The sequence below is a fragment of the Mesoplodon mirus genome (assembly GCF_964341445.2).
Source record: "Mesoplodon mirus genome assembly, chromosome: X".
NCBI classification, from domain to species: Eukaryota; Metazoa; Chordata; class Mammalia; order Artiodactyla; family Ziphiidae; genus Mesoplodon; species Mesoplodon mirus.
In genome coordinates this window covers 1,032,378-1,043,718 of record NC_138981.1, presented here as the reverse complement: position 1 = coordinate 1,043,718, position 11,341 = coordinate 1,032,378, and the positions used below count along the sequence as shown (strand labels likewise).

Here is an 11,341-nt window from a genome sequence, read left to right as displayed (position 1 = left end):
TATCCTGGGCACCCAGAGTGACACCCAGTCCCCCGACTTTCTCAGAGCTGCTGATGGGGCAAAAAACACTCAATGCCAGGCTGCAGGAACCCTGACACAGCTGCCCGTGTGCATCTCCGAGAGGCATCTCCAATCACTGGGCATCTGAGCATGTCCTGCGCCCACACCTCGGCTGGTGACAGACCAGACCAATGTCAGCGCAGAGAAGGAAAGTGCAAGTCTGTTGTGCTGACCTGAGATTCTGACGAGGATGTGACTAGGGTGGAAAAGGCACGTAACTGCCCTCCACGTGCTGAGAAGATCCGGGTCTGACTTAAACACAGACAGACAGAGGGACGCCTGTTCTCCTCCAGGGGGCTATTGTATAATAGTCACAGCATGTGAAATCAGTCTTTAGAAATCAGCGATTTCAGATATGCCAAATTACGCTCAGGTCAGTGAGGTAGACCAAAGAACTTAAAAACGAGAAAACACGTAAGTATGGGAAACATTAGTTCTTTGGAAAAGGATTTTATTTCACCATAAAAATGCAAACTGGAATAAACACCATCTCTCCTAAGGCGGACGATACAGCTATTTTTTAAGTATTTCTGAGCTTCACTCAGAGAAGCCAACGATTATAAAATTTAACATGTTTGCAGCATTAAATCTGAAACGTTCCAAGTAAAAATAATTTAGCAAAACGGTTTCTTAAAAAAACCACACAGGCTAACCTTGACTAGGAACCAAAACTAATTTTAATCAACTTTTTTTTTTTTTTTACGCTGAATTACTTGAATTTGTAGAAAAGTGAGTGTCTGGGACCCTCTGTACCACTTCTGCACCTACCCACACCTACAAAGACGGCACGTCTGAGTTTCCGCATTGCAGAACCTACAGCTTCCCCAACGATGACTTAAATGCACCAGAGCCATTTTCCTTTAGCATCCCACCCAAACTTTGTTCCCAATCCGTTGAACTTACAAAAGAGGGAAAAAACCAAAAAATAGAAAAACACCCGCAGGGCGAAGCTTCCTCTTTTCCATGCCCCGTGGGGCTGTGGCCGCGACACCGGACAGTCCGTCCCCGTGACGCGACAGGCGGCTCCCGTGAAGTGAGTACGATAGGCGTCTCCGAGCAGATGCAGGGATTCGGCGCTGCCAGCCTGTGTGCCCGGGGTGGGGCGGTCTGCAATGCTCACGGCTGGTGGCCTACGTGCTCCTCCTGATTCAGAGAGGACTGCTGACATTAAAGCTATTGTATCAACAGTTTTAAGGGAAACGAAAGCTCGTAACCAGGGACAATGCCTCTGAACTAGACCCACGGCCACGAAGACAAGGAGGCTGGAGACAGTGCCTTCCTCACCAGGGGGCTCCCTGGGTGTGCTGGGGCGTGGGGGGCGTGGGGGCAGCGAGCAGCAGCAGGACGTGCGCCCCCCCCCCCCCGTCCTGGTCCTCCGGGATGGCTGCCTGGGCCCTCCGTGCATTACCTGTTCCAGGTGCTGCGGTGCCGGCTGGGGGAGCCCGAGCGCGACCTCTCGCTGCGTCGGTGGCGGCTGCGCTTCCGGCCCGAGCTGCCCCTGCGGTCCCGGTCCCGGCTCCTCTCCCGCCGGCCGTGCCGGTCTCTGCTGTGGGACCTCCGCGACCGGCCGTGCTCGTGCTCGTGCTCGCGCTCGGGGCTGGTGCTGCGCCGGCGGGGGCTGCCGTCCTGGTGCGAGCGCTTCCTGTGCGGCCGCCCCTCCTTGTGCGGCCTCGCGTCCTCCCGGCTGCCCGCCCGCCGCGGCCGGCTGCGCTCCCGCTTGGGCCTGTCGTCGCTGCCCCGGTCCCCGCTGGCCCGGCCGCGGCCCCCGCTGGGCTCACGGTTGCACTTGTCTTGCTCGGAGCGAGCGTCCTTCCTGGGCGCGCTCTGCTCGCAGGTGGCGGGCGCGGCCTTGGGCTGCTGGTTGTTGTCGGGGATGCAGGCGAGGACGCCGGGGCACCTCTTCTCGGACGGGCCGTCGTCGGGGGCGACCCGGCGAGGATCCTGCCCCTCCTTGCTCGGGGCCTCGTCCGCAGCTGCGCTGCCGCCGTTCACGTTCTGGGCGGGGCCGGCAGCCGGCGGCCGGGGCGGGGCCTCGCGGGGGGCGCCGGGCGTGGGCGGGGCGGCGCCCGCGCAGCCGGCCGACACGGTGTGCAGGATGTCCAGCACCGGCTGCAGCAGGTGCGCGTGCGTGGCGCCCAGGCCCGCGGGTGCGCGGGCGCCGTCCGCCTTCTTGCTGAGCAGGATGCTGAGCAGGCGCTCCCGCAGCTCGCGCTCCCTGCGCTGCAGGCCCAGCGCGCGCTCCTTCTCCTCCTCCACTCGCCGCAGCTCCGCCTCCTGCAGCCGCCGGCGCTCCTCCTGTTGCTGCAGCCGCAGCGTCTCCTCCCGCTGCTCCTGCTGCCGCAGCTTCACGGCCTGCGGGACAGAGGGGGCCGCGCCTGAGCTGGGCTCTGAACCCGCACGGACGCTCCGCGGCGCGCGGCTCTGCAGACGCCGGCCAGGGGGACCCTGCGGGCGGGCGGGCGGGCGGGCGGGCGGCTGGAGCCCGGCCCGCCCCACCTGCCCGCGCCCGGGCGTCCTGCCCAGCCGGCGGAGGAAAGCCCTGGCAAAGCTCCTCGCCGCAGCCCCGGGGCGGGCCTTCTGCGCCTGCTGTCGGTGCGAAGGTCGCCGGCCACGGGGAGCTGAGATTACGGCGCGGAGGCGCGGGGCCGGGCCTGCTCAGGGTCTTCAATATTCACCATGAAACAAGAACACGCTGCCACAGGTCTCAGCGCGCCCGCCACGCTCCTTCCCGCGGACTGATCACAACTGTAACCAGACAACAGGTTAGGGTCGCCCCGCGCCTGACTCCGCGGCCCGCCTGAGCACCAGGCGCGCCCAGCAGGGTCCGTCCACGCCCCCGGCCCGGCTCGCGGCAGTTACCGGCCTGGCGTCCAGGAGGAGCAGGTGGGGGAACCGGGAAGGCCGTCCGCACAGCGCAGCTGAGACCTGTCAGCTCTGCAGCTGCGGACTGAGGGGGCGCGGCCCGGCTCCGGGCGCCTGGCTTCCCGGGGCCACGGCGAGGACCGCGCATCTTCCGGCCTCCGCCCCGACCCCCGGCCGGCCCCGGCCCAGGGCGGCTGACCTGACGGGGCCTGAGCAGCACGGCCCCAGTGAGCCCCGGGGGTGGGCGGGCGGCCCTCGGCGGGCTCTGCTCACCCCCCTCCCCGCCGCGTCAGGCCGGCCCTTGCAAGGCCTGGACGCGGGGAGGCCGACCCACAGCTCCGCGGGCTCCCTCAGCGCAGGGCCCGGATCTGGAGCGATGACCCGGGGACGCCACAAGTGTCGTCCCGCACAACGAGCCCCACCCCCGGGCCGGGGCACCGCGTCCCGCAGGCGCGGCAGGTGGTACCTTGGCGCGGCTCAGCAGCTCGGCGATGAGCCGGATGGACTGCAGGTTGCGCTGCGCCAGCAGCAGCTTGCGCTCCTCCAGCCGGATCTTCTCCTGCAGCTTCCGCTGCTCCTCTGCCTGCAGCCTCTCCAGCTTCCGCTGGCCGCGCCGCAGCTCCCGCTCCCGCTGCCTCTGCTCCCGCCTGCGCAGCTTCTCCTCCCGCCTCCTCTCGCGCTCCTGCTCCTCCAGCTCCTTCTGCTTCCTGCGCGAGCGAGACACACGGGCTCCGTGAGGCCGAGGGCTGCATGCGCGAGGGCGCGCCGGCCACAGGGCGCCGGGGTGGCAGCCGCAGGGCTCGGCATCGCAGCGCTTCACCCCCGGAGAAACCTCAGTCGCATCCGGGGACCCCGAGGAGCGCGGGGCTCAGGGGCTGAGAGTTTCCGGCGTCATCCGCGGGAGAGTCTCGCTGAGTGCGACCCCAGCCCGGAATCGTGAAGAAAGGGACGGATGGCCAGGGAGGACGCGGTGGCCGCTGAGTTTTGAACAAAAGGCACCCGGCTGGCGGAGGGGCGACGACGGACGGGTGGGGAATGGGCTGCGGCAGCGGCGCGGGGCGCGGGGCGACGAGGCCCCTCCGCTGGCCGCACGCACCCCGAGCGCAGAGCCAGCGTGCTGGACCGGCCCCAGCCCCAGTGGCAGCGGAGACACCCGGAACGGGCTTTCACACCCCGGGCACCCGCGGGCCCTGAGCGGAAGGAAATAGGCAACGTACACGGCCGCAGGAAGGTTCTGGAAGCAGCGAGCTAAGGGCAAGACCAAACACGAGAGACTGTACCGCATGGCCTTTCATAGGAAGTGGTAGAAACGACAAAGGCACAGGGACGCAAACCCGACCCGCTCTGCCCTGGGGTGTCCCCCGATCAAGGGGTCCCGAGAGCACGCACTGCCTGGGGAAACCCTGCGAGATGACTGCATACACACTCCCTGGAGACAGCGACTGTTCCATAAACACCCCCGCACCACACCCGCCAGCCTAGACCCTAACAACACCCTTCCTCTTTCGGAAATGAGGATGCCACCGAGAGCAGGACGGCTCCAGACCCCCAGGGAAGGTGAAGACCAACGGATGTGTCCACCCGGCACCCCCGCCTCTCCCTCGAGCTTTTAAGTTCGCTGAGTTGCCCGTGTTGCCGGCACAGCACAGAGGGGAGGTCGCTCTGGGCAGGACCAGACACAGAAGAGACCCCTGAGGCCAGGAGGCAGCCCGTCTGCAGAAGAGCCGACATCACTCCCCGGGCGCCAGGCCCGGACGAGGAGGCGGGAGGGCCCAAGCTCACCCGGACACGGCGGAGCGGGGCGGGCTGGGCCCCGAGGCCGGGCTAACGCGGGGAAGCAGGACAGCCCGAGGGTGCCGGTGGCCAGGAGGCCACACACACCTGAAGGCCTCCCGCAGCAGGTGTGCGTCAAGAGCTGCGGGTCGTAGCGGCCTCACGGGCCTCAAGTGACCACAGCTCTCAACCGTGGAGCTCATGGCCCACGACGTGCCACGACCAGGAACGCGACCGCTACTGGCTGGCTGCACTCTGTTCCTATGAACACCAAAGGACCCAGAGACGCCCGCCCGGGATCGGGAACGGACGCCGAGGCTCCCGGCCCGGCCCGCAGGCTCCGCCCCACAGCCCTGCCCACCAGAGCGCACCCTGGGCGCCTCCCGGGCCCACCGCTCGTCCCAGGCCAGCCCTGCCACCCACCGTGGCCACAGCCGAGGCGCCGCCCTGGGGCTGCGAAGCCGGGTCCTCACCAGGACGTAACCTGCTCTCTGTCCTCCAAGGCCACTCTCAGTCCCGTTTCCCCACCCGCTTTTCCTGCCATGAAGGTCAAGCAAATTGCCTTTAACGAGACCTCAGAGCTGCTTTCAGGAAGGCCGTGGGGTAACTTCTACACCCCCCAGCTCGGGGCTTTGTGGTCACGGTCCACTTGGAAGAGAGAGGACAAAGCCCGTTTGGGACAAGGGCGGGTGGGTGGTCCGCACGCCACTCGCGCTTCCCGGTTCTGCCTGAGGGGGCCGTGCTGACGCTGCGGCCCGCTTCACTGCACGATCCAAACCGTCCCCGCCAAGGGCCACCTCCTGAGGGCAGCCACGCAGCGAGCAAAGCCTACACTTCCCCGGACGCCCGTTCCTCTCTCTGCACCGACGGCCTCACTCCGGGGCTCCTGGCCCCCGACCAACGGCCACACCCTCGTCCGCAGCCCAGCCATCCCCGCCTCCCCGCGGGAGCCACGTGGGGCTGAGCAGAGAACAGCGGCGGCGTCTGGACCCACTACCCTGGAACTGGGTTCCGGTGCAGACAAAGGAACTGCTACGCGCCGAGACATCTCCGCATCTGCGTTAGTGCTATCGGTGAAGGGAAAACAAAACAGGAACCCAGGGAAGTCAATTCAGCCAACAGGTCCACAGACTAGTGAGCAATGAACTGCCCAGATCACGAATGCCTAAGACCGAACACCACTGCAAAACACACGACACCTTAACACACACACACACACACACACACACGAAAGAAACACGAAGCGCACAGCAGCCGTGATGGACCAAGAAGAACCTCTCCTTGTTTTCCAAAATCCAGGTAGTATCGTTGGTCAGGTTGCTTTTATAACTCACAAAGCAAAAGATAAAAGGGGGAAAGGTCGTCTCCCGAGTTTGCCTTTAGACGCGTGAGCCTCAGTTACTTTACAGACCTCCTAAGTGAGGCGTTTCTGTTAAAACCCGCCCACGTCATCAGTTCTCTACTTCACTTAAAAGCAGCTTCAGCCTGAACGCAAAACCTGCAAAACAGCCAAGACTCCGTGCCTGTGTCAGCAGGAGCCGCGCATGGCACCGAGGGAGGCTCGGAGGGGAAGGCGGGTCCGGGGCAGCGGGCAGGGGCCACACGGGAGGGGCGTGGGCGCCGCCACCGCCGCCGCCCGGCCCGGGCCGCACGCACCTCTCCTCGGCTCTCTGCCTCTCCTCCGCCTCCTTCTCCCGGCGCTTCTGCTCCTCCCGCTGCTGCTCCAGCTCCTGAAGTTTCTGCCGCTCGAGCTGCCGTTTCTTGATGGAGGCGTCGCTCAAGTGTTTGGTCGAATCGAAGGAAACCTTCAGAGGGAGAACGGGGCAGATTGGGGCGGGTCGGGCGACCGGAGAGCCTCCCAGACGGCGACAGCCCCGCCCGCGCGAGGCCGGCTCCCCCAGACTCAGCGCAGGGAAGGGGCTCCCGGGACGCCCTCCCCTGAGTGGCCGCGGGCCCCGCGCCTCACGGTCAGCGCTCAGGACGCGACTCCTCCCGAGAGGGGAAGGGGACCACGAACCACAGGGACACCGCCGCACCCGTGTAGCCCCGCTTCCGCCGGGAGCACGAGCGTACCCGGAGGCCCGACGCCCTGCCCCGGTACCGGCAGGAAACGCGCCCCGCGCCCCTCTCCCCTCCTGCCACAGGGCCCCGAGGCCGGCTGCCGCGCCTCCCCCGCCCAGGGGGCACGGGGCACAGTGCGCGGCCGTGAAAGAACCGTCGCCTCGTTTCAAGGGACGTTTGGGGGCCGGCGGTGCGCCGGCCGGGCCCGGCTGGAGCCCCTTCCCGAGCGAGCCCGACCGTCTCCCTCGCGCCCCCTGAAGACGCAGGTTCTGGGAGAGAAGCACGGGGGCCGCCCGCTCCCCGCCCGCCCGCGGCTGCGTCCCGCAGGACCTCCTCCACGGGGCCCCTCCCGCACCTTGATGTTGCAGGCCACGGCCTTGCCGTCGTCGCCCTTGTACATGAGCTTCATGCCGCGCAGCGCGCTCATGGCCTGGATGAAGCCCGCGTACTCGCGGTACTGCACGTAGGCCTCGAAGTTCAGGTGGCCCCCAAAGCTGAAGGTGTGGAAGTTGCGGCCCGTCATCTCCTCGCGGTAGGGGTCCAGCATGGGGATGTCCACGTTGCGGATCTCCCCGAAGCGCTCAAACACCCGGACCAGCACCTCCTCGCTGGGCTTCTCGGAGCCCGACTCCTTCAGGGCGAACCACTTGCAGGGCAGCCCCTCCAGGTGGATGGTGTCGGGCCGCTCGCCCGGGAGCGTCTCGTTCATGTCCTTGGCGTCCCGGAAGAAGGAGTCCCAGTCGTGGCGGGTGGGGAAGTCGATCTTGAACTCGGCGGCGCGCACCTTGAGGATGTCGGAGAAGCCGCTGAGCTTGATGGTCTTGCCGTCCAGGCAGGCCAGGAAGGACCTGACCAGGCTCTTGTTCTCCACCTCGCCCTCGAAGCGGATGAAGTCCATGGTGCTCTTGGAGATGCGCAGCGTGGAAAACTGGTGGTTGTGCACCATGCCCTTCAGGCGCTCCATCACCTCCCAGTTGGAGATGGACTTGCCCGGCTGCTTCAGCTGCGGGAGCGCCACGCTGATGGTCATCTTCGTGATGGGCTTCAGGTACAGGCCGTAGGGAGGGCACAGCTCCACCGCCTCGGACGTGTCATGCACGATGGTAGCCGCAGCCATAGCCGGGACCTCGGGCCTGAAAAACACGCGCGCGCGAGGGGTCAGGGCCGGGTACCGGGGCAAGGTGTCCCAGGCTGGCCGGTGCCGCGGGCCCAGGGCAGGGAGGCAAGTCTGCTCTCTGTACGTCGGGCACACGGGCCTCTACGTAGGGAAAGGCCCTCAGCCCCTGAGACGTTGGTGCTTTTAATGAGATTACACTAAAGGGAGAAAACGGGCCGACAAAACGTTCAGGCACAGTTGGCAGCCCGACTCCTTCAGCAGCGCTGACCTGCCCCCAGTACCCAGAGGCAGCTCTCCCGGGGCCAGGGCAGCAGGAGCCCAGCTCGGCGGGGTCGGTCGCTGCCCCCAGCGTACGCGGGCCAGGCCGGCTCCACCTGCCACCTCCACCAGAGGGTGCAGACACCTCACGGGGAAGGGACGGCCCAGGACAGGCATCTGCGAGGGCCCGTGGAGGAGGTGGCCCTGTGTTTCCATGAAAGAAACAGGAAGGAAGTTTCAAGCTGAAAAAAACAGCCAAGGGCCATCGACTTCAATTTCCCCACTGTGGGCAGAGGCACCCTCTCTGTGCCCAGATAAAGCATAAAAGTGACAGGGCCTTTCGGAAACCGGGGGGGGGGGGAGCCCCTCCTCCCCCAGCTCTTCCCTCCTGGTGGGACAAGTGCCTGCTTCCAGAAAGCCAGGCCGCAGCAGCGCTGAGCCTGACCCACGAACACCAAGCCCTACAGGTGGCAGCCTCAGCCGGTCTGCCCGCCCACCCGCTAGCTCTCGGAGCTCCCTCCCCAGATCCAGAAGGAACCCCAGGGGTGCGGGCGTCCCAGCTGGAGCAAAGAGCCACGTGGCAGGGTCAGGGGAACCGCAGAGGGGCTCTGGCCTGGGCTGAGACCTGTGACTCCCCGCTCCACAGGACCCCAAAGGCCGCAGGGAGGGCCCGAACCAGAGCCCCGGACACCCGTCCCCATCCCTCGCCTGCCTGGCGGGAGCCCTGGTACTCCCAGCTTCCCAGGTCGCCTGGCTTCTCCTGCATCCTGGGCGCGACCCCCAGCCCCTGCGCTGCCCTGATACCCGCAGCTGCCCCTACGCGGTGCCCAGTACCTCCAGCCCCTCCAACTGTCCCACCCCCCGATCCCCAGTTCCCGCCTTCCCTGTCCCGGGCTGCTGCCTGTTGTCCCGGTAACCCCCGCCAACCCCATTAACCTCAGAACCCCCAGCCCCGCCTCCTTCCGTCTCTGGCACCGGCCCTGCCCTCCCCCCCGCGCCCCCCCCCCCCGATACCAGTGGCCTCCTAGGAATCCCCGTCTCCCCGGACGCCTTTGGCTCCTCTCACAGCCCCCGGTGTCCTCGGCCCCAAGATCCCCGCAGACCTCGGCCCCTGCTACCTCGTCACCCCAGGTCCCCCACCCCGGCTCCTCACAGACCTCGGCCCTCGATTCCCCGACTCCAGGTCCCCAGGCCTACGACCCCAGGCCGCCCGCAGACTCCCAACCTCTGGGTCCCCCACCTCTGGGTCCCCGTTCCCGAGAGCCCCGCAGACCCCGGCCCTCTGATACCACGGCCACAGGGTCCCCGCCCCCAGACCCCCGCCCGGCTCGCGGGCGGAGGCGGCTGCGGACGGCGCTCACCGGCGCGGGGTTCCGCCTGCGTCCCAGGCCGCCGCCGCCCTGGCCCCAGCTCTCCGCGGGCCCCCGACGACCCTGGCAGGCGCGGCCTCCCCGCCCGGCGTCGCGACAGTCCACCGGAGGCACCCCCAACACGACCCGCCGCCGCCGTCCGCCCCTGTGACGCATCTCCGCTTCCGGCGCCGGCGCCCGCGGAAGCGGCCGCGCGGCGGCTCCCTGTTTCTCCTCCAGGCCCTGGTCCCGCCCCCAGAGGCGGGACTTCCGGAGACGACGGGGTGGTGCCGGCCGGGGCCTCCCCTCCCCCCCTGGGCTTTGCACTGCTCATGCGCGAGCCCACCCCGCCCCCAGGCCGCTACCTGTGTTCAGGTCCAGGCGGAGGCGACACCTGGGGCAGGAGTGTGAGGCCACCTGCCTTAGGACCGGGACCAGGTGTTTGGGTCTAGATTACTATTATAATTATGCATCGCACATAATATGTAATATAATTTCATTATAAACTATTACCTAATTACATATTGATTAATTATTTATTATAGGAATTGATTCGTTGCATAGCGTTATTATAAGGTAATTACATCTACATATGTAATACAATGTTAGTGTAAACATAGAGTATTTTTTACATTTTGAATGTTTTACATTTTAACATTTTTCTATAATATTTATTTTTAATAATATCTGAAAATGACACAAATTACATATCGATTATTTTTACTTACTTGACATATACTTTATGTATTTTATCATTTTAAGGTGAAGCCTAATAACATCTAAAATTTAAATGTAAATAAGTAATAATATGCTTTAGGCGTTATATGTAACATATTTCATATGTAACGAACTTTTGCATAACTTTACATGTTACATATATTTTATGCATAATAATATACATATAATTTTATGATATAAATTAACAAATGACAATTTATTAAGCTCCCACTTTATGCCAGGCGCTGCACAAGGCATGTGATTCTGATGCCCCAAATATGTCACAAGCCCCACATTGAAAATCCAGGGTTGGGGGCTTCCCTGATGGTGCAGTGGTTAAGAATCCGCCTGCCAATGCAAGGGAAACGGGTTCGAGCCCTGGCCTGGGAAGATCCCACATGCGGCGGAGCAACTAAGCCCGTGCGCCACAGCTACCGAGCCTGTGCTCTAGAGCCCGTGAGCCACAACTACTGAGCCTGCGCTCTACAGCCCATGAGCCATAATTACTGAGCCCGCGTGCCACAACTACTGAAGTCTGCGCTAGAGCCAGTGCGCAGCAACGAAGACCCAACACAGCCAAAAATAAAAATAAATAAGTAAGTAAATTTATTAAAAAATAAACAACCCAGGGTCGGAGAACAAGAGCACAGACCCTCTGTTTTTCAACACGGAAAGTGCCAAAGCATATGCTTCAGAAGGGGCGAGGGTGGGTAACTCCACCCTATGTCAGGTGGAGTTTTGAAAAGAGGCTCCTGGGTATTTGCTGGGTGTCTGCTATGGGTGAGATATGTAGTCGAATTAAATGCTACCCATATAGTCAAATATAATCATGACATCCATCTGACAAGGAGGAAACGGAGGCTCCAGGGTCCCCCAGGTAGGGGGGTCCCTCTTTGAACACAGGCAGGCTTCTCAGTGGGGTATGTATCTTTTCTGTTTTCTTTTGTCTTCTTCTTCTGGAGAACATAAAGGTGTTTGGTGTTCCCTTGAAAGCCATTCTCCCAAAGGCTGCTTGCATGTGGATGGCTTGCTTATTTCCCTGGAGAACTGTTAAATTTCGAAACTGCTTTTCCGCTGTGTTCTACCAAGCAATTTGCAAAGTGAATTAAGAAATGAGGTATTCACTTCTTTGGAAGCGGCAAGA

At 63.5% G+C, this 11,341-nt stretch overlaps 1 protein-coding gene across 2 annotated transcripts; it reads right to left on the bottom strand.

Moving 5' to 3' along the window:
- Positions 1 to 494: 494 nt before the first annotated feature.
- AKAP17A (A-kinase anchoring protein 17A) lies at positions 495 to 9,683 on the bottom strand. 2 transcript variants are annotated; one of them, XM_082609052.1, is made up of 6 exons: positions 9,493 to 9,683; positions 7,112 to 7,889; positions 6,352 to 6,500; positions 3,389 to 3,629; positions 1,469 to 2,412; positions 495 to 1,203 (listed from the first exon to the last, which is right to left on the bottom strand). In XM_082609052.1, exons 2-6 carry the CDS (start codon positions 7,871 to 7,873, stop codon positions 1,191 to 1,193), a joined length of 2,109 nt encoding a protein of 702 aa, XP_082465178.1. In that variant the 5' UTR covers positions 7,874 to 7,889; positions 9,493 to 9,683; the 3' UTR covers positions 495 to 1,190. The 2 variants fall into 2 exon arrangements, with proteins under 2 accessions (XP_082465178.1, XP_082465179.1); XM_082609053.1 differs by having other exon boundaries at positions 495 to 2,412; positions 9,493 to 9,666.
- Positions 9,684 to 11,341: the final 1,658 nt, after the last annotated feature.